Source organism: Rana temporaria, chromosome 13 (assembly GCF_905171775.1).
Source record: "Rana temporaria chromosome 13, aRanTem1.1, whole genome shotgun sequence".
NCBI lineage: Eukaryota > Metazoa > Chordata > Amphibia > Anura > Ranidae > Rana > Rana temporaria.
Window position 1 is genome coordinate 16659543 of NC_053501.1, and position 23583 is coordinate 16683125.

General features: G+C 44.5%; 1 protein-coding gene across 4 annotated transcripts in view; it reads left to right on the forward strand.

Annotated features, from left to right (window-relative positions):
* NRXN3 (neurexin 3) overlaps positions 1-23583 on the forward strand; it is a 546212-nt gene that overhangs the window by 449538 nt on the left and 73091 nt on the right. For all 4 annotated transcript variants that reach the window (XM_040333785.1, XM_040333786.1, XM_040333788.1 and 1 more), the window contains one exon: positions 11632-11803. In XM_040333785.1, coding sequence (XP_040189719.1) covers positions 11632-11803 — 172 coding nt within the window. The remainder of the gene's footprint in view (positions 1-11631; positions 11804-23583) is intronic.

Here is a 23583-nt window from a genome sequence, read left to right on the forward strand (position 1 = left end):
ACTGTACGTCTCCCCCCAAAAAAAAAAACACATTCTTACGTTCACGCACAAATCGTCGATCTGTACCAAAATTCAAGAAACCAACTATAAACTCCTAACGAGATGGTACAGGACAGGATGGTACAGGACTCCGGCCCTACTAAGCAGACTCTTCCCGACGTCGTCAGATCTTTGCTGGCGGTGTCAAGCAGATAGAGGCACACTGCTGCATGTCTTCTGGTCATGCCCAAACTTACAAACATACTGGGAGGAGATCAGACGGATATCACAAAAATTTACAGATGGCATAATTCCCGATGATCCGGCGTATTTTCTTTTACCTGCAAACGACACCCCTTCACGCATATATAAAAAATCAATCATTCGTCACCTCCCTAGATGCAGCTAAGGCGTGTTTCCCATTGTGTTGGAAATCCCCACACCCACCGACAGTTGCTATGTGGCTGCGGAAAGTGGATGATATCAACAGAATAAAAGACTTAATCCTCACGAATCAAGACAGACACAAAGAATACTCCAAGACCTGGCAACTCTGGAATATCTTTACATACTCGGAGGAGGGGCAGGCCCTCAGGGGAACCCTTAAGAGTTTCCCGGTGATGACCACCCTCCGAGGACATCCGGCCCATACAATAAACTTGGATAACGCGAACGTCCATGCTCGCGAATCCCCCCCCCCCTTTTCCCGCAATCTTTCTGTATTTTCTCTCTCCTTTTTCTCTCTGCTTATACTTCCGTTCTTAAGACTTTTATAAAAAAAAAAAAAAGGACGGGAGGTGGAGCCCATGGGACCATAGGGATCTACCGCATTTAATGCGTAATATGTCGATAACTTGATACCTGCACAACTAGTTGACATGGGGACTGGTGGACGACGTGCTGACCATTGGAATAAGTTGGGTACGGCATATGCCCACCCCTGAGTATGTATGTATGTCCATGTTGTCGTTGATTTGATTGTACTGACACTGTGGTTCATGTGGACCCATTTCCTGTTTTTAATAAATATACAATTTTGAAAGAGGAGGCTGTGAGCATGCTAGGTGAGTGGGAATGGAGTGGGGACACTGTGCGCCATAAGAGCGTGGAAGGGGTGCTATGTGTGTGCACCAAGTTAGAGAGAATGGGGCGGGGGCGGCAGCATGTATGGATGCCAGGGTAGAGCGGAAAACTACACCTGTTCCAGGAGACATGGAAAGGAAGAGAGGACACTGTCTGTGTCAGGCGAGAGGGGGGAGGGTTACTACGTTTTGTGTGCCAGAAAAGAGAAAACGCGCAAAGATAAGAACTATGTTTAAAAGCCTTGCTTCCAGTTTAATAGCTTGGGCATCTCTTGAAGGGTCTATAATATTTCTGTTGGCAGTGATGATAAAAATGAGAAATGATCAGTGTATGGATGCCTTCAGCTTCCAGAGTTCATCCACTCATAACCTGTCAATACTACACACTGCTATTTATCAAGCTGCTCCAGAGGCAGCAGAGAATTTATCACTCGGCCGCTGCTATTGATTTGTGACCTTGATTTTGTGATCTGTAGGAAGGCGGCTCTGAGGACAATCTCTGCATTCGCCAGGTGTAAAAAAAAAAGTTCCCAGTCCAGCTCTGGATACAATATTACCTGCATTGCACCCATCCCTGTTTATTTATCAATTACCCTTTGTGCCTTCCTGACGTGTCTCTGCCTACCCTTTTCCCCCCTCACCATAATCAGACTTCCATGTGTTTACCCACTTAACTTTTACCCATCCATGTCCACTTACTGCCATGTGTTTGTCCACCTCCCCTCCATCCATATCCTCTGGCTTCCATGTGTTTGCCCACACTCCTTCTCCCCATTCATATACAGTGACCGCCATGTGTCTGCCCATCCTCCTCCTCCCGTCCATATACACTGACCACCATGTGCAGGGCCGCCATCAGGAATGATGGGGCCCCTTACACAGCTTCAGGCATGGGCCCCCTGGAGCAGAGAACCAGGGGGGGGGGGGTAGCCATCCGGGGCCCTGGGGACCTCTGGGCCCTTTAATAAAAAATAAATAAAACAAATTATATATATATATATATATATATATATATATATATATATATATATATATATATATATATATATATATATATATATATATATATATATATATATATATATATATATATATATATATAAAAATAAACATTTTATATATATATAAAAAAAAGGGGGGTTTGCCCTGGGGACCTCTGAGCCCTTTATATATATATATATATATATAGATATAGATAGATAGATATATAGATATATATATATATATATATATATATATATATATATATAAAAAAAAAGAAATAAAATAATATAAAAAAAAATTATAAAAAAAAGGAGGGTTGCCACCCGGGGCCCTGGGGACCTCTGGGCCCTTTAAAAATAATAATATTATTTATATATATATATATATATAAATCTCCGGGCCCATTGGATCTCCGGGCCCATTGGGACCCCCGTACCCCTAAAAAATATATATATATATATATATATTGGCCCTTTAATAAAAAATAAAATAAAAATATATTAGAAAAAATATTTTTTTTTTATAAAAAATAAATAAAAAAGGGGGGTTGCCATCCGGGGGCCTTCAGGACCTCCAGACCTCTAAAAAAAAAAATTGGCCCTTTAATAAAAATATATTAAAAAAAAATATTTTATTTTTTTATATAAAAAAAAAAGGGGGGGAGTTGCCATCTGGGGCCCTGTGGGCCTCTGGGCCCCTTACAGGTGTACTGCCTGTACCCCCCTGATGGCGGCCCTGACCATGTGTCTGCTTACCCTTGTTCCTCCCATCAATATGAACTGACTGCCATGTGTTTGCCCACTTTCCTTCCTCCTGTCCATATACGCTGACTCCGTCTCGTTTGTCTTTTTCTTATGGCACCCATCTGTCTATCATGAGTGCAGAGCCTTTGATAGATTTCCTGTGTTGCAGTGAGAGTAGAAATTGAAATTGATTAGCCTAAAAGTGCCTAATTACAGGCAGATTCATCATGATGCTGTGACAAGCTTTCTTTAATGACTGAGCTGTCAGTGATAAACCACGGGATGCACCCGGGTCCTGCCTGAGCTTATAGGCTTAATGAGAATTGGATTGCGGCCAGGCTCTGTACAAGGGCTGAAAGCCGACGGAGATGTGATGAGGGGCCCAAAGTTCTTGACACGTGCATGAAGATGGAAGCAAACCTGCAGAATTAGCATGCCGGAAAGCCAGGTTCAACACTACAGGTGGATCCCTTCCTAAAAGGGGGGGGCTCTGTGCTGGGTATTCACAGTGGAATTACATGTTGCAAGCAGTTGATCATGTTCTGTTGGGTGACACCTGGGCTGAATGTTAACAATTAGCAGGGAGCAGCTTCCTCTGTGAAAGAGAAGGTGCTGGATAAAAGAGTAAATGCAGTTTTACCTTATATTTTGTTTGCTTGGAGTTCGCCAACTTAGAATATTTATTTTGCAGGGGCTGAAATGGGGGAACAGGACAATCATAACATATTTGCAAACCAAATGTGGCATAGTGTGTTCCACTCATTCTGTTCATTCTAATCCTGTGCCCAGCACTATTAAAGCGTTTGTTACCCCAACACTTTATATCCCTAAAAATGTGCCTACTGTACCCTTTTCTTGTATGAGGAAGTATCCTGTTCTCTTTGTATTGCTTTCTTTGTGGGAAATCCCTGGTGTTCCTATTAAAAACTGACCACGCTAAGCAGAAGAGCACATCCTGGTCAGTTCTCTACCTATGCTGGAAACTCAGCCTGCTCTCCTCCAATGATCAGACTTGTCCTGACACCCCCGCTACACAGCCATTCACTGGTAAGCTCAGTGTGCAGCGGCATCTCCTCCCCCCAGTTCTTATGCAGCTGAGAACAGAGGGACTGTGATCACTTATAAAAAAGGTATTTATAATGTGTGTGTTTTGTGTGTGTGTATATAATATATATATAAACATTTTTTGCCTTTTTTATTTATATTTTTAAATTGAATGGGTTGTTTTATAAGGTGATCATTTACAATCAGTTAAAGTGGAGGTCCCACTTAAAAAATAAATAAAAATAATTAAAAGCCAGCAGCTACAAATACTGCAGCTGCTGACTTTTAATAAATGGACACTTACCTGTCCTGCACGCCTGCGATGTCGGATCGCCTTGCGGCTTCACTGCCCGGTTCCCTACTGCGCATGCGCGAGTAGCGCGGCGCTTTCCCAGTGGTCCCCAACTGTCTCCTGGGACCAGTGTGCTTCCCAGAAGGCAGCGGGTGGGGGGGGGGTGGGAGGTTGGGGGTAAGTGGAGTGACTCATTCCTGGAAGTGGGTGCAAATACCTGTATCTGCAACCCCCCGAACGGTGCCAAATGCGACACTGGGGGGGGGGGGGGGGACAGTTCCGAAAAGTGGAAGTTTCATTTTTGGGTGGAACTCCGCTTTAAAGGGACACTAAGGCTGGGTTCACACTACTACACTACTTTCATCCTACTTTTGCTCTGTGTTCAATGTTTCCCTATGAGAGCGTCTTGTAGCATCCTACACAAGTCGGTCCGACTTTGAAAATGCTCACTGTACTACTTTTGGTCCTACATTGATCCTACTTCAGGCCCATTGAATATCATTGAAGTCGGACCAAAGTAGTATCCTGTTCATGAAAGTAGGATGGATGTAGGACAAATGTAGGACCAATGTAGCAGAGCAAAGTAGGATGAAAGTAGTGTAGTAGTGTGAACCCAGCCTAAAGGTCCGGTTTAAAAAAAAAAAAAAAAACATCTTATACTTACCTCCACTGTGCAGCTCATTTTGCACACGGTGGCCGCGATCCTGGCCTTCTGGGGTCCCTCGGCAGCGGTCTTGGCTCCTCCCCGCATCAGCTAACTCCCTTCATGGGAAGCTCTCTCCCAAGGGGGTTAGCTTGCGGGCGTGCTCCCGTGATGCAGCCGGCGGTCATAGCCGCCAACTGTCTCACATGGCCCTGGCGCGCTGCGTCTTTGAATGTGATTGACAGCGGCGTGAGCCAATAGCTGTGCTGCTATCAATCTAGCAAATCTAGGCAATCGACAGCCAGACTCTGAAGAGAAGAGGCGCCGGGGGAAGCGCACAGCAGATTCGGGCACAGGTAAGTAAAATGGGGGGGGGGGGCATGTCATTGCCAGGTTTTTTTCACCTTATTGCATAGGATGCATTAAGGTGAAAAAAAACGAACAGTTTAGGAACAGTTGGGCATTTTTTTTCAACTGCTCCTGAACTCTCCTCTGTTTTATTATCAGCACATGTACACAGGGTCATTTATAGTCGTTTCTAGGCAGTTGAGTTTAGAGGCTTTTTCTGGAACACCAACAAATGCGTTCAGAAGCTGTTTTAGAGGCATTTCAAGCGCCATACGCGACTAAATGTGATAACTTGCGTTTAGCAGCGTTTCGTTTACAGATGTTTTACATTTTAACAAAAACGCTTTTCATTTTTTTCAAACGCTTCTAGACGCAAACGCGGCTAAACGCAGCATGTAAACATGGCTAAACAGCCTTTTTAGACACCGGTTTTTAGCTGTCAAGGTAAATCGTTCAGGAGAGATTGAACAACATCCCGTATACAGGAAGCCTTAATCATGGAGAAGCTCACAGGGGGAAGCAAAACATGTTGGGGACATGGCCTGGTGGGATACAGCTCCTGTTTCACATTATCATTTTTAACTAACTGATGATGTATAATGGATGATTGTGTTATGACATGGCTGCACCTTCCTTCTGAGCACATTCCTTGCCGTTTGTTGCCTTGAGAGCTTTGAAGAGGCAGATACACAGGACCTAATAGGTACACACACACATGCTTTTGTTGACTTATTTTGGAATGGCTGCCCTACGGTGCCCGTTACCTGTCCCTCCTTTTTTTTACTGGATTTCTGAGGTCCTGCTCATTTCTGACTTGCTGTGATACACAGCATTGACATTCTTCTGCCTATATGTGGTTTTCAGGTGCCACCTCTCTACATGATATGTGACTTTCAGGTGCCACCTCCCTCTTCATTGTATGTGGCTCTCAGGTGCCGCCTTTCTCTTCCTGGTCTGTAACTCTCAGGTGCCACATTTGTTGGCCCAGGGCAGTATTTACACTGTATTTGCAGTTTTTGCACTATAAATTGCTTCGATCAGCATTTGTTCAGAAGCTCTGGTATATACTGTATTTATATTTGGAGGTTTAAAGTATTCTGATATGATTTTTGGAATTGTGCTTTGTAAGACTGTGGTTTATGTGCATTTTAGTTTACTAGAGCATTGCACTAGATGGCTGTATATACTGCCTCTCTCTACCTGGAGTGCGACTTCTAGGTGCCACCTTGCTCTGCTCAGTGTGTGGCTCTGAGGTTCCACTTTTCTCTGCCCAGTGTGGGATGGTCAAGTGCCGAATTTTTCAGCCTGTTTTGTGACGCTAAGGTGTCTTCGTCTTGTTCTGGGACTGTCAGTGCTGCTCTGTGTCCCATGTGGGACTCTCAGGTGCCCCTTAATGCTGTGTGGGACTCTCAGGTGATGCTCTGTGTTGGACTGCTGGGGCTGCTTTGTGTCCTTTGTGGGACTGATGGTGTCACTGTGTGTGGAATGATCAGTGCTCTATGTCAGAAACACTTGGTGTTCTGTATGGGACTGTTGGTGCCACTTTGTGTCCTTCATGGGACTTTTGTGTCCCTTAGTGCTCTGTGTGGAACTATTGGCTGTGGCCTTCTCGGTCTCTGTCACTCTTCGACTGATGGCTGAGAAGAGCACTTTTGCAGGATGCCGTTGAGTGATGTTCGGTGTGTGGGTGGCTTGATGGGTGCAGATCACAAGGCTGACAAATTTCATGTAATCATATCTAATCTTCCTCTAATGCCCAGGGAATATGTCTCTGCTCTTACCTGCAGAATTACTTTCAAGAGGAGTGACCTGGTTACAGGTCTCTGCAGTGAATTGTATGGATAAGTGTATTGTACCTCTTACCGCCCTGCTGGCTGCTCCGGTGTTTTCGCCCCTCTGGCCTGTGGCCAAGACTTCATATGAGCCGAGCTCTCAGGTCAAAGTGAATTGGATCTGATTGATGGGGAATACATTTGTCGAACCATCATGCAGCATATGACATTCAAGAGGACCTGTCTTTTATTGTCAATGATAAGCTTATTTAACAATGATTTAAGGTGATGGTTTGAAGTAACCAATCACCAGCTTTGAGTAGGAAGACTAATAGAACTGGATTGGTTACACACCATGGCAAGTGTTCTAAAAGCATATTTGCCATACACAAAGCAAGCGCCAGGTGTAGCACTTGCAGTGTGGGTAGCCATAGCGAGTGTGGGGAGATTGTGTATGGGGGGGGCATATGATATTAGAATGATAGGCTGTTCTTGGCACAGGTTTGTCTATCCTGAAGGAAGCACCTCAATTCCTTTAATGCTTGATAGGAAATTCTTCAAGGTCTGAACCCATTTGCATTTCTGTGATCCACAGCATTGTCTGTGCCGCATCCCAGATGTCTCCTGAATCACATAGGCAAGTGGCGCTGGATTGGTCCCTTGGCAGCAGTAACAGGAGCAGAGGCAGAGGAAGAAACCGTAACATTTATACTCAATTGGAATTAAATGTATTCAGATTTTTACTATGTAAGATTGGCTGTCGGCTCGGGGACTTATCATTCTTAACTCTTCTGTGGCAGCAAAGTTCCCGAGCGAACCCGTCACTTTTTGCAGTATCTCCATGTATTTCAACAGGACTGTTAAAAGAGTTGGCAATTGGATTTAAAACCCATCATGGGGAAAAATACAGGAGGCTCCCACTGCAGACCCCTTTACTGGAAATGCTAGTTGACTGGATGTAATACTAATTTAGTAACTTCATGACTGAGTCGCTGACCTGAACAAGTACAGTAATTAAATACTAATTCACTGGCTACATGCTTGATCCAGGTCATTGATATAGAACATTTCCACCAGAGATGGCCAGACAGCTGGCATCTTCAGAAAGTGGCCCCTACATTACTCTTCTGCCAAGTTTTTATTAAAGCAACATTACCTAAGTTTTATACAAGGTAATCCAAATTTAGCTCCGTTATGGGTGAATGAACTTTGTACCTCTCATTGTGCCAAACAGGACAAAATATGGACAGCAAACAGATTAAATATATTAAAATACAACCAAAGGGGACCTACTACCATCTACCAAATACACTGACCACAGACCTAGTTCTAAAAGAAATTGTTTAAGGCCAAATTCACACCTTTGCATTATGGTAATGCATACATAGACTGTGGTGTACTGCCATTCATTTTGCAGTGCCATCTGCATTTTTAGTACACCAAATGTAAACATGTGAACCATTTGTGTATTGTGGTGCTCTTAATTAAAAAAAAAATGCAGGTGTGGTAAAAGGTCCCTTGTGGTGTGTTGGAAGCCAATTCTTAGCTGCCTTTACTAAACGCATGTTAACAGGACACCATGCATGCCAACGTGCCTAGAGTGATGCCCTGGAAAGGTCTGAACCCAGCCTTGTTTGTATATTCAGCCAATATTCATAGGAAGTTTCTGATATGTACAGGTTTATTTTAGGACTGTAGCAATCTTAGGCTAGGTGCTCAACTGATACAGATGATGTCATTCCATTGATTACCATAAAGACTGTGGTCAATCGATTTTACAGTATAGTAGAATGATCTGGTTCCATCTGAGCCTTTTGTACCACCAGCTTCAGCTCGTATAATATAATTCACCTCACAATTGTTCTAACTAATGAGCTCAGTTGTCACTACATAGACTTTCCATCTGCTTTGTACAATAAAATCGAACAAGCAGAATATTTCTGAAGAATCAGTTTTTTGAAGAAGGGGCTACGAACCCTATAATACCTAATTCAGAAGAACATGAAGACAAGGCTGAGAGACAAAGGGGTTCAGTACAATCTTCATAGGTGCAGGGTCCTTCCTCCTGTCTGGCTGTGAACATGCTGGTCTGAAGGCCAAGCAAAGCCCAGTTAGATGAGCTCATAGAGATGGTATCTTCTGACTAAAGTAACAGGAGGCCGCACAGGCCCCAAGTACCAATAAGTTGAGGGAGTAGATGTCTGTACACTAGGGATGAGCCGAACACCCCCTCCTTTGGTTCGCACCAGAACCTTTGAACTGACCGGCCGTTCGCGCAAACATTTAGAACCCCATTGACGTCTATGGGACTCGAACGTTCAAATTCAAAAGTGCTCATTTTAAAGCCTAATATGCAAGTTATTGTCGTAAAATGACTTTGAGAACCCAGGTCTTGCCCCAGGGAACATGTATCAATGGAAAAAAGTTTTAAAAACGGTAGTTTTTTCTGGAGCAATGATTTTAATGATGCTTAAATAATAATAATAAAAAAAAATAATGAAAAAGTCCTTTTAATATTGTACCTGCTGGGTGTCTATAGTATGCCTGTGAAAACGTCTTTGAGAACCTGGGTCTTGCCCCAGGGAACATGTATCAATGGAAAAAAAGTTTTAAAAACGGTCGTTTTTTCTGGATCAGTGATTTTAATGATGCTTAAATTAAAAAAAAAAAATAATGAAAAATTCCTTTAAATATCGTACCTGCTGGGTGTCTATAGTATGCCTGTGAAGTGGCACATGTTTAAAACTGTCCCTGCACAAAATGAGATTACTATAAGAAAAAAGTAATTTAAAACTGCTTGCGGCTTTAATGTAATGTCTGGTCCCTGCAATATGGATGAAAATCATTGAGAAAAATAGCACAGACAGTACACACACCACATAGCTTTAGGTGCAAACTGCAGAGGACACGGGCAGTACACACCACGTAGCTTTAGGTGCAAACTACAGAGGACAAAGGCAGTACACACACCACGTAGCTTTATGGTGCACACTGCAGAGGACACAGGCACTACACCACGTGAGAATACTGCAGCTAGCACAATCACCTGTCTGCCAGTAAATTAGAAAGAGCTGATCTAGCTAAACTATACAGTGTATAAATATATATACAACACCTGGGATGCATATATATCCTCTACACACTGTAACTTTAACTGACTAGCCTGCCTGCTCTATCTACCTACTAAAAATGACACTCTCTCTCTCTGTGTCTTTTCTCTCTTTTAACCACTGCAACACACTACACAAGGTCGACCTGCAGGCGGCCTTTTATAGTGTGGGGCGTGTACTAAACCCCCTGAGCCATAATTGGCCAAAGCCACCCTGGCTTTGGCCAATTATGTCTCTCTGTTTTTTGCAAGCTGTGATTGGCCAAGCATGCGGGTAATAGTGCATGCTTGGCCAATCATCAGCCAGCACAACTTGAATTTGGCGCGAACGGCCCAAAACGTTCGTAATTCGATGAACGATCGAACATACGATGTTCAAGTCGAACATGAGTTTGACTCGAATACGAAGCTCATCCCTACTGTACACTATGCCAGATGGTAGCAGAATGTAGTAGAGGCAGGCATAGTTTTTCAGGCCAGCAATTGTAAAGCTCAGATGCCAGTTACTACTTTGCATGATGTGAGCAGTTTGAATGTACAGTATGTGTGTGAAAAAAAAAAAATACAATATATTTCTGCAATATGTGCACACATACCATGTTTTGTCTCTAAAATTGTAGTACATAAAAATACTTGTTCATCTGCCAGAAGTCCATGGTGTTTTTAACTTCCTGTAGTGAGCTGACAACACCGCCCTTGCTGCATTGAGTTACCATGGAATGTTGTCAGTACTTGCCCAGTTCTCTCTGCTTGACTACAGAGTCCCACCTTCCCATGCCCCTTTCTGTCCCTCTTCACATACAGGCCTTTTTTTGTCCTCAGCAAAGCAGATGTTGCTGTCTTGACCCCCAAGAACCTGTCCACACATACTGTGTGTAGAGATAGGGCTTTGGATGTATGCATTTCTGGGAAGATGGCTAGATTAATAGGTGCTGATCTCCCAATAACTGCCCCTGCAAGAACTTTACAAGGCTGGGTGTAAGAGCCGGTTCACACTGGGGCGACCTGGGATCCAACTTCAAGTCGCCCCAAGTCGTGTGGTTGAGGAAATCAATGTAAGTGAATGGAGGCGTCTTAATGTACACTACTGAAGTCTCTCCGACTTCAGAAAAGGTTCCTGTACTACTTCAATCCGACTTCTAGGCAACTTGTAACCATTGATTTCAATGGAAGTTGCCTCAGAAGTCGGATCACTGTCTTAACTGAAGCAACAATACAGCAAGATAACATACATTTCTCAGGCAAACCTCTCCCTCACACAGAGCTGATTGTTGTTTGATTGGCCACTGGAAAGCCTCCTGTCCTGGAGGTGACTTAAAGTTGCCTTGTACTGTCCTGGAGGCAACTTGAAGTTGCCTTGTAAGTTGCCTGATGATTCATACTCAAGTCTGTCCAAGTTGCCTCCCAAAGTCGTGCTAGAAGTCGTGTTGCCCCTGTGTGAATGGGCTCTTACTGTCACAGGGAGTAGTAAATACTGTTCCTTGCTACAGGAAATTAGAAAAGAAAAAAGATAGTGCTGGCACATGATACATAGGGGGGAGGTTTGAAGGTAAATTTGGATCATGCCTGCATAAATCCTTAAATATGAATTCTGATTCTTCCGTTCATGTTACTAATGTCTCTCTCTTTCCACAGGAGCAAGGCAAAGTTGGCGTGAAATTTAACATAGGTTTGATGGACATCTCTATCCGGGAAGAGAGTACTCCGGTGAATGATGGTAATTATCACGTGGTAAAATACACCCGGAATGGAGGCAACGCAACCCTACAAGTGGATAACTGGCCTGTGAACGAGTACTACCCTGGAGGTAACCACACAACACCAGCCAATGTAGCCTATTGGAGTATGCAGCTTGTAGGAACTTAATGGGGTGATCTGTACAACATACTAGAATTGGGGGGGGGGGATGGCACACGACATAGAAGGGGCAGCAGTACCATGAGGTAGCAGGCATACCTAATTGAAGAGCTTATAACCTGATGTAAATCAGACACTATTGATTTCATAGCTGAAAATGTAAAGGTCCGGAAATCAGGTCCGGTAACTGCTCCCGGGTGATGGTGCTGGCACTCGTTCCGGAAGGCAGTAAAGTTCACACTTGGAAGGAGATCAGTGGTTCTAGAATTTGCTGACTGAACTTTATTCACAAAATGTAACGGCAGCGAATGCTGAGCATTGGAAGAATGGGCTTCAAATCCAGGAAATCGCTTCCCTGGGAATAATCTTATCCTCATTACACGCCTGCCTTCACTGGAAAACGAGATGTAGCAGTGAAGCTTGGCATTTTGGAGCTCTCCAGCTGTCACTGTGTGGGAATTCTGGATTTGTTAGTTCCACATTGGAATTAGGGCTTCATAGCGAGAAGGAGCTACATACTGCTCTTATACTAAATGTCTCTCTGTACCATGTGTAATCGCATCCCCTACACAGAAATCTGTATTTTTGGGTTTATGTGAATGGAGTTGTCATGGAAGCATCTTGGTTGGTAGAGGCTCAGATTCTGACACATGTTTCTAAAAGGGAGCTGTATGCCCAGGGTAGCTAAGCAAAAGGAGCACTCAGAGCAGTGAAGGCTGGAAACAGGTGACAATGGCTGACAAGTGACACACAACATCCATTATAAGACCAAAGCTCTAGGGGACACCTGACCATCAAACCTACATGACCTTGTTGGATGTCCAATTCCAAAACCATGGCCATTAGTATGGAGTTGTCCTCTCCTCCTTTGCTACTATAACAGCCTCCACTCTTCTAGGAAGCCTTTCCCCAAGATTTTGAAATTGGTTTGTGTTGAATTTGCGAGGTCAGGTAATAATGTTGGATGAGAAGACCTGGATTCCAATCAGTGTTCCAATTTGTCACAAATGTGTTCAGTAGAATTGAGGCTAGGGGGTCTGTCTGTCCAGGTCACTCTAGTTCCTCCACACCACACTGGTCAAACCATGTCTTTATGGCGCTAGCCTTGTACACAGGGGCTCGGTCATGCTGGAACAGAAAATGGACTTCCCCAAACTGTTACCAGAAAGTTGGAAGAGCACAATTGCCTAAAAATGTATTTTGTATGCTGCACTATTACCAGTACCTTTCACTGGAAACACCTGAGCGCAATCATTTGGAGGGGTTCTCATAACATTTGACCATATAGTGTATACCTAGGATTACTTGATAAAATGGTGCAAAAACCAATGATGATCGGTAACCTATATCAACCAGTAAGATGTTGAAGTTTATCGGTTTTCAGAAGTCAGAATGCTGCAGAATGTTTTCTGATTGGCTGTAAATGGTTAATACTTTATTTTTTATAGCTCACTCTTTGCCTTTTTTTTTAGAAGGGGCCAATCAATGCTGAGCTTAGAATAGGAGCCGTCAGCAGGCATATAGCAGCATTAATCATCTAACAATGTACTAACTACTTATTCCTTCCAACATACAGCTTATGTGCGGCTGATTTCCTACAACCAAATGTGCCTTATGCAGTGTCACTAATGCCGCGTACACACGATCATTGTAAAAAATGATCGTGTGTGAGCTAAAACGACGTTAAAAACCCACGCATGCTCAGAAGCAAGTTATGAGACGGGAGCGCTCGTTCTGGTAAAAGGACCGTTCGTAATGGAGTAAGCACATTCATCACGCTGTAACAGACAGAAAAGCGCGAATCCTCTTTTACTAACACGGAATCAGCTAAAGCAGCCCCAAGGGTGGCCTCATCCGCATGGAACTTTCCCTTTATAGTGCCGTCGTACGTGTTGTACGTCACTGCGCTTTGCTAGAGCATTTTTTTAAAACGATGGTGTGTGGGCAACGTCGTTTTAATGATGAAGTTGGAAAAACTTTGTTTTTTCTACATGCCGAAAAACGTCGTTTTTTTTCATGCCGAAAAATGATCGTGTGTACGCGGCATGAGATCCTGCATCCAATTTTGACTTTTTTCTTAAGTTCTGTGGCTGACAATGGAGTACTGACTAAACAAGATCTTCTGGCTTTGCACAAAGATGTCTCTGTTACTTATTTCTTTTTATGTAGGGGAAGTGCTAAAAGGACAAGCTCCATTATCTGTCCTTCAGTCTGGTCAATAAATATTCCTGTTGGATCACCTTTCCCTGAATATTCTTTGCTAATCAGGTTTATTACAGGAAACCTTTGCAGATAGGTTGGTGACCTGTAAAGTGTACTTCCATTTTTGTGATGCTATGAAGCACGAGTAATACAAATAGTAAACTTTGCAAATGTTTATTGCTTGTCTCAACTATTTTTTTTATATCTGTATAATGCTCACCAAGACACAGCATACCCATGAGGTGTAGGAAAACAGGGTCCACCACATCAATGGTATTGGAATGATGTGGCCTTCTTTCGCCAAGGCTTAAAGATCTGTCTTGGATGAAATGGTTGATTCAAATGAATTGGAGAAGTCTTGAGTAATATTGTGGTCAGGCTTCAGCAGCTGGTAATACCATCCACTAGTTAAAAGCATTGTTATGAGAGGGTTCCCCAAGCCATTCAAGCCCACCATTTCATCAAACAGAATTTTAACCCTGGTGAAAGGGGCACTTACAGCAGCTGAGACATGTTGGCCTATTACATTTCTTTTTTAGTGGTAAAATATTTTCAGACTCCAAAACTATTGATGTGCTCATGATTTACTACATTATCTTGGTTTTACCCAATGTGTCTGCAAGGCCCCTTTGTGTTTGAGAAACACCTAGCTATAGAACACTGCATTATAAGACTTTGCTCTGCACAGTAGTACCTAATCCAGCACCTCCCGATCACACTTCTTTTTCTGACGAGCCTGCCTTAACCCCCATAATAAGAAGCTGTTATTCTGGCCACAATGGACAATTTAAAGCCAGCCATAGATGATTGGATTTTCTTCCCTGCAACCCAAAAAAATCACTTAATTCCCCCATCAACACAATAGGTGGTGATGGGGGAATCCCTCCCGCAGCGCTATTGTGTTCTGCTGGGGGCTGGGGAGGGGAGCCTTTCTGGACGGGAGATCACAATGATTACTGCTAGCAGCTATAGCCGCTGGCAGTAATTACGTGCCAAAAATACAACAAGTTGGTTGTACTGAAGTTGATTGATGGATCAACTTCAGTGCAATCAGCCCGCTCATACATGGATTGGATCTTGGCCGGTCCCTGCTGTACCAGCCAAAATTTGTTCCATCCTTGACCGGTTTAAGAGCCTGAGCACACATACTGAAACAAGATAATGCTGTTCTCAAACAGATACATGCCTGGCATTCCGGTGTCTCTCTTGCCAGAAGGTAAATATTTACGAGAGCGGCAGATTTGCTCTGCTCCCTATTCAGGTTTCAATTTCTTAATAGGCAGAGGAGGATGACAGTAACTTCCTGGCACTGCATACAACAGTGTGCACAGCCGGTGACTTGTCCTGAATGTTCCCCTATGGGGGAAGTTCCTCCACTGACTGCGCAGGCGCAAGCTTCCCGACGGAAATCCCCGAACCTCGCCCGGCATCCAGGCTCATTCTTTAACATCCCCGTGGATTGGAGGATGTTAAAAAAAGAGCCAGGAGGCCGAGCGAGCGAAGCGAGCCGTCCGAGCGCAGCGAGGACGTGAGGCCGACTGGCCACTTACCTCACAATCCACGTCGCCCTGGATGCAGGCCGCCGTTCGGGGATTTCCGTCAGCAAGTTTGCACCTGCGCAGTGTTTGAAGGAACTTTCCCGATGGCTGGAACCATCTCAGCGCATCAGTTCGCGCATGCGCTGGAACTTCCATGATACATGGAACCAGCATGTCAGATCACCGGCTTATTACTGCCACACTCTCCTCCTCTGCCTGCTCATTGTTCTTCTACCTGTGATCTGACAAGCTGAATACTATTACCGCTATCAAAGAGCCTTTTTGCTCTTCACTTTAAAAGCTTCTTGGAAGCCAATGATCTGTTCAGGGCAGACTGTGAACTACTGACAAATCCTGAGATTAAACGTGACCACCATGGGAGATCACACCGACCACTACTAGGTGCATAACAAGAGCAGATCTCTGGGAGCAGCTACGCTGCTGGGATGTGTTGCGAAGTTTACAGGGAAATTGGGGCAGTTGAAAATACCATTCATTTACAAGGGAGAGGACTGACCGAATATCAGTATATAAGGAGGGTTCAGTGCGTCCTGGTGTTGTATATGGAGAAGGGGAAAGGTCAGTATGTCATGGTGTTGGTGAATTTAGAGGGGTCAGTGAGTCCTGGTGTTGATGTATCGAGAGGTGGTGTGTCATGGAGTCAGTGTATTTGGAGAGGCCAGTGTGTGTGTTGATGTTGTATTAGTGTAGCCAAGACCCAAGGCCTAATGGCGACCTTCAGAGTTAGGGACAACTGACATCCTTCTGTGTAAAGTGGGTTGCTAGGCATGGTGAGTGTAATGCAAGATAAGAGTGGGTGCCAGACACTTTTTGAATGCAGAGAGATTAATTGTCTCTTAAACAGAACTGTGGGAGAGAAGGTTAGGGGCAAGACACCCTTAGGCCCTGTACACACGAGCGGATATCCGATGAAAACGGTCCGCCGGACTGTTTCCATCGGACATTTCTGCTCCGGATTTTGATCTGATGGCTGTACACACCATCAGATCAAAATCCCCGCGGAAAACATACGCGGTGATGTGGCCGCGCCGATGACGCGGCGACGTGCGCAACCCTGGAAGGTAAATACTTCCACGCATGCGTCGAATCACTTTGACGCATGCGAGGGATGGGGATCGGTCGGACTTATCCGGTGAAGTCTGTACAGACGACCGGATAAGTCCGACGGACAGGTTTCTAGCGGATAGATTTCTTAGCATGCGAAGAAATTTTTATCCGCTGGAAAACGGTCGGCTGGACAAATGTCCGCCGAAAAAAATGTCCGCTAGGCCGTACACACGACCGGATTTGTCTGCTGGAACTGATCGCGGATAAATCCCAGCGGACAGATCCGGTCGTGTGTACGGGGCCTTAAGTAGATGCAATACTTGGCAGACTCCAAGACTTCTATAGGCAGGCAACTATACAGGTGAAGGCCTCCAGCCGGACACCACTTCTGTATAGGTAGGACCGCTGTCTCCTATGGCAACAATCTTGTAGCAGTTACCAACGGCAATTAAAGTCAACTATTTGATACACAAAACAGTTATTAGTTTACCCCACCATCACTCACTGTGGGTCGTCACTCAACAAGCTCTGTCTCCCTCGCTAGAGTTCAGATCTGCTAGCCACTGGATCCCCTGAGCTCTTTCACTGTAGCACTCAGTATCTTTCTCAAGCGTCACCCTGCTGGGTCCTTGGCTTGGCACTCACAGATACTCTTCAAGCTTCACCCCTGCGGACACGCTAGGTCCCTGGCTTGGCACTCACTGATGCTTCGCAAGCGTCACCTCTGCTGTCCCTAAGGTTGTCTTTATTGTAAAAAATGGATAAAAAATGCACTACAAAACAAGCAGAACACAGGGAAAACAGCCTACGCGTTTCACACTCCAATTAGTGCTTAGTCATGACTAAGCACTAATTGGAGTGTGAAACGCATAGGCTGTTTTCCCTGTGTTCTGCTTGTTTTGTAGTGCATTTTTTATCCATTTTTTACAATAAAGACAACCTTGTGTTTTTTTTGGAGTGCGGCTGTCCATCCCGTCTTTCCTTATATCAATTGCTTTGTGCATTGCCAGCACCCTTGATTTCCTGAACTGTTGCTGATTTTCCCAACACACCCACCTGGAGTGGTTACTCCCTTCACCTCTGCTGTCCCGCTGGGTTCCTGACTTGGCACTTGCTGAAGTTCTCCCACTTCTTCACCATCCCCGGTTGGCGAGAAGTATGCTCTGGTACTGGCCTCAGCAGAACCGTTACATCTGGTTGGACTACAAGCACCTTGTCCCAACCCTATGCTGCATCTCCTGCTCCTGGATAGGCCCTCAGACAGCCTAGCAGCCAGATGTCCCTGGAATTAGCCTTAGGTTTTCTGGCCTAGCAGCCCGGGGCAGTACAACACACGTCCACCTAGACAGCCGTCCAAGTGGCACAGAACCCCGATCACCTGACTCAAATAAATAGGCACTCCCAGCAGGCCAAGGGACCCAAGAAAATGCCTGCCCATTGGCTGAGATACCCTATTCATTCCTAAACTGTCCTTGCTATGCCCTTGTCTTATCTAGTGTCACCAGCCACAATGCCACCTAGTGACAGAAGAGAAAAGTGCAGAAATTCCAGAATTTGGGGGGGGGGGGAAATCAATTGATCTCCTAACAATTAGCCAAGGCAACTATCGCCTGGCGACTAAATTTGATAGCAGCCCAGCCTAAACTTTAGGGTGCTGCATTGGGTTGAGGGAAGGGTGTGTGTCCTGGTGTTGGTGTATTTGGAGGGGTTGCTGTGTACTGGTAACCGTGTATTTAGAGGAGGTCATTGTGTCCTTGTGTTGGTGTATTTGGAGTGGTCTGCATGCCCTGGTGTCAGTGTACTTGTTGGGGTCAGGATGTCCTGGTATGAGTTTATTTGATAAGAGGTGGGAGTGTCCTGGTTTTGGTGTATTTGGAGGGGTCAGTGTGTCTGGGTGTTGATGAAAGGGAGAGATCCTGTACAGCTCCTGAAAGAACTATTATACAGGAAAAGGGAAAATGGATGATGTGGAAGAATTGGTGTAAATGAAGGAATGGATTACTGTGGCAAGATCTGAGAAGATAATTTCAGAAGCTACGGGGACAGTAGGAGTGATGGGACCACCTGTGCTTCACTTTGAGAATACAGCAGAGTCAGTGATAATTGTCATAATTAGCTGTGAATCAATTTGAGCTCCAAACAAAAGCAGCAGACGGATCTCAGCGGGCTGCAGCACAGCGCACAGTGGTGCTGGGAAATTACACTTCATAGCTTTGTGTTGGTGACACCATATAGTCCGGGTGTGTTCAGACTCCTGCAGACAAAATAATCCATTTTACGGAGGCCCCCCTGTTCTCTTCTGCGTTCTCTACAGTAACCCACAGCAGCCAATAAGAAATCACTGGACACCACTCTGTCATTCAGTAATAGGCGAAAATGATCTGCTGTGGATTATTGGAAAAGACAAGGGGCAATAAGTGCAGTAACCCATAGCAGCTATTCAGTCATCATATTATGGCTTTGAGCTAAAAAAAAAAAAATTGGTTACTGCACCTTTCTCATATTTTTCAAACTTTGGTGGTGAGATTTCAATGCTGAAAGCCCAGCTCTGTACACCTGACCCTGCTGCTGAATTTGAATATCTTTACAAAGAGAGGAGCGAGAACACCCCAAAGTGGGCATGGGCACCTAATGGTGCAAGAACATGGAAGGATAATTTCATCACTGGAGAAAGATGCCAAAGATCTATAGGGAAGGCAGGAGGGCGCTTCACCCATAACTCAAATACCTACTGGATGAAATTAGACTTTATATTGTATACCACAGGCCCAATTCTCAAAATTCAAATACTGACAAAGGAACAGGTTCTTTTTCCTTTTTATTTCCTTTCGTTCATTTAACCAGCAGGTTGAAGGGAAAAAAACTGACAGATCCCTGCATTACCTGATCTCTGCTGCTGGCTAATGTCAGAGAGCCGCTCCAGACTCTGGAAACATCCTGACCATATTGTTGGGGTCTACCCAGATGCCCGATAGGCATCTGCCTCAGCCTCTCAACGCACCATTGAGTGCCTGAACTAGCTGCTCCCCCCTCCCCAGCATGATATTCCTGTGAGAGCTGGAGGGGGACTGCAAGAAGCTGATATCAAACTAGATTCGGCTACTTAGGGCCCTTTCACACATGCGGACCGTATTTCCGCATTTTCATCCGTCCATTGCGGATGAAAACGGGACATACATTGGTCCCTATGTGATTACGGGTGTCAGCGGATGACCATCCGCTGACACCCGTAATCGTCCGCCTCCGCAAAGATCCGCATTTGCGAACGGAAGAAAATCCTATTTTTCTTTCGTCTGCCGGATCGGATGAACACGGACATACGGTCCGTATCCTAAATAGAAAACTATCTTTAGATCGATTTTTTACTCCATTTAAAGCGGTAGTTAACCGCCAACCCCCCCCCCCCAAAAAAAACTGCAAGGCAATAGCATAATGTGCTAGTATGCATCACATACTAGCACATTATGAAATACTTACCTTCGAATGAAGCTCCCGCAGCTCGCCCGGTCACATGCGCACGGGAGTCCTCCGTTCCAGCACAAGCTGCCGGACCTTCACTGCACATGAGGGGTGAATATCTCCTAAACCGTAGAAAGTTTAGGAGATATTCATTTTACCTACAGGCAAGTCTCATTATAGGGGTACCTGTAGGTAAAAATGACCAGGCGGGGAATACAACCGCTTGAAATGAAAAAAAAAAATCTTTATTTTTTTTTATTTAAAAAAAAAAAAGAAGAAAGAACACTGAGCCAGATTCACGTAGAAGTGCGGCGGCGTAACGTATCGTAGATACGTTACACCGCCGCAAGTTTTCATCGCAAGTGCCCGATTCACAAAGCACTTGCAATGAAAACCTACGCTGGCGGCCTCCGGCGTAAGCCCGCGTAATTCAAAGGGGCGTGTGCCATTTAAATTAGGCGCGCTCCCGCGCCGGACCTACTGCGCATGCTCCGTTCTGAAATTCCCGCCGTGCTTTGCGCGAACTGACGTAATTTTTTCGAACGACGACGTGCGTAGCGTACTTCCGTATTCCCAGACGTCTTACGCAAACAACGTGAATTTTTTAATTTTGACGCGGGAACGACGGCCATACTTTATACAGCATACGTGTGCTGTGTAAAGTTAGGGCACCCAAAACGACGACTAAATTTGCGACGGGAAACTAGACTAGCAGCGACCGCGAAAAACCGTCGTGGATCGCCGTAACTCCTAATTTGCATACCCGACGCTGGTTTACGACGCAAACTCCCCCCAGCGGTGGCCGCGGTACTGCATCCTAAGATCCGACAGTGTAAAACAATTACACCTGTCGGATCTTAGGGCTATCTATGCGTAACTGATTCTATGAATCAGTCACATAGATACTCTGAGAGATACTCCGTCGTATCTCGGCTGTGAATCTGGGCCACTATTTTTATCCAACGTAGTTTTTTAATATGTCCAGTATCTTTGTTTGCAACTTAAAAATGTTTTTTTTTAGGTGGCAGACAATATAAGACCACCTATAGGAGAAAGAAATGTATATTTGTAATGACTTACATTATATAGTTGTATTGAGTCCACAATCATCTCACTGAACGTCATAGTTTGAATCCAAGGTGTCAGCTGGCCCTCCTGTTGCCGGGGACTTCCTTCGCTTGCCTCATGTACAGTATGGTGGGATGAGGAAGGTTTTACATTTGTTGCTGTGCTAATTGGGCAGACTTTTATGAGACGCAGGACAGGGCTGTATGGTACAAGATGAGCACATTTCTAAGAATGTCCCCCCAATGGTAGCTCCACCACACCAGAGTGGAGTAATTCTCATCCTTGACATTTTATAATTTGTCTGGTGTTTTTTGGGTGGACCTTTCGTAGCCCTGGTGCCATGACCCTCCGTTGAGGCTACAGATTTGTTTTTTTTAGATATGACTAGTTCCCTCTGGCGCAATTTAGCTGCAGTTTTCATATATAATTCCGGTGTCCGTTTGAAGTTTGCTGCTCCCAGACAAGAGGAGGAAATGTCCTCGGTGGGATCAGTATGTGATGCGTCAAGTCATTCTCCTGGCTGTCAGTCATCGTCCGCTCCCTGCAGTAAGGTCGGCTTCTAGCTGCTTTCTTTCTAACTGATTTTGACAGTGACTTGCACGCGTCTGTCACAGGATCGTTTTCTAAAAATTCCTGGGGGATAGAGGCAGCGGTCTGGCCTCCGTCACTCTGTAGTCATGCAGCTCACAAACAATTGCCCTTGTCTCCTGCTAGTCAAGTAAGGTGACCGGGGGGGAACCCTGGGAATTCCAGCTGTGATTTGGTGAATTAAGAGTGCATTTTGTCAGGGTGGATTCGATTTAAATCCGTAGTAAAAAGGCTGGGTTTAAATCATAATTTTTAAAGATCATCGGTCATCCCTGCCCCGCAGCGGCTGCTCCTCTAACCCGCTGTGGACTCACCCAAGTCCCATTCACTTTAATGGGATGGCTGGTGATGTGGCAGTGACACAACAAGGTGAGGGACATGGCGGCAGCAGGTGAGTGGACGCCTGCTAACAGACGCTGCCATGATGGATCTGAAATGACAGGGGCTCTTTAAATGCAAGGACTAGTTCTTACTGGCAGTTATGCCACGTACACACGGCTGTTTTTCGGGTTTTAAAAAATTACGTTTTTTTTATGTCATTAAAGCAGGGGTTCACAAAAAAAAAAAAAAAAGTAACATTATTTATTATAGTTATAATGATGACATTACGCTGTTTTTTTTTTTTAAATCCTTGCCGTACATACAGTTTTTTATTTATTTTTATATATATATATATTCGGCTTCTTTCGGCAACTCGTGACGCGCTGTATGCGCCGGTCGGAAGCATGTCAATCAATTAGGAACTCCCAGTCCCCCAGATTATACCCAGAAGCCGCGGTGAACATATATATATATAAAACAGTATGTAGGACTGGGAAGGCAAGGATTTAAAAAAAAAAACAGCATAATGTCATTATCATAACTCGCCTGAATGTAATGTTAAAACATTTTTTTGGGGTGAACCCCCGCTTTAAAAACGACCGTGTGTGGGCTCCAGAGCATTTTTCAGGTTCTAAAAAATGGCCAAAAACTTTTTCGAACATGCTCTATTTTTTCACAATGTTTTTAACATTGCCGTTTTTAAAGTTGTAAAAAATGGTCGTGTGTAGGCTCTAACGACGTGAAAAAAACGCGCATGCTCAGAAGCAAGTTATGAGATGGGAGCGCTCGTTCTGGAAAAACTTCCGTTCGTAATGAAGTAAGCACATTCATCACGCTGTAACAGACAGAAAATCGCGAATTCAGCTAAAGCAGCCCAAAGGGTGGCGTCATCCGAATGGAACTTCCCCTTTATAGTGCTGTCGTACATGTTGTACGTCACCGCGCTTTGCTAGAGCATATTTTTTTTTCACGATCGTGTGTAGGCAAGGCTGTTTTAATGATCGGGTTGAAAAAAAACGTAGTTTTTTCTAGACCCTTTCAAAACGTCTTTTTTTAGAACCCGAAAAACGGTTGTGTGTACGCGGCATTAGAATCTTTAATATTTGCAAACAAAATTAAAGTTTCATATTTAGAATATTTAGACACTGGGATCCCATTCATGCCAGGGTGGGTTGGTCTCAGGGTGTTCCCTGCCATTGCAGCCTTGGGGACTTCAGTGTGCCATGTGAATCACCCAGCTGGGCCTCAACAGATAAAGAGTAGATTTTGCACTACTATACCTTCTAAAAATACTCTTGAACTTTCCTCCTAGTTATAGATAATGTGCCCTGTGTTTGATCCCAATATTATATTGCTCCCACTGACACCAACAGTGGGGCACTATTCCTCCCACCGAATATCAATGACAAGGCATCATTACTCCCACTGACACCAATGATGGGGTACTATTCCTCCCATTGGCACCAATAATGGGGCACTTATATCC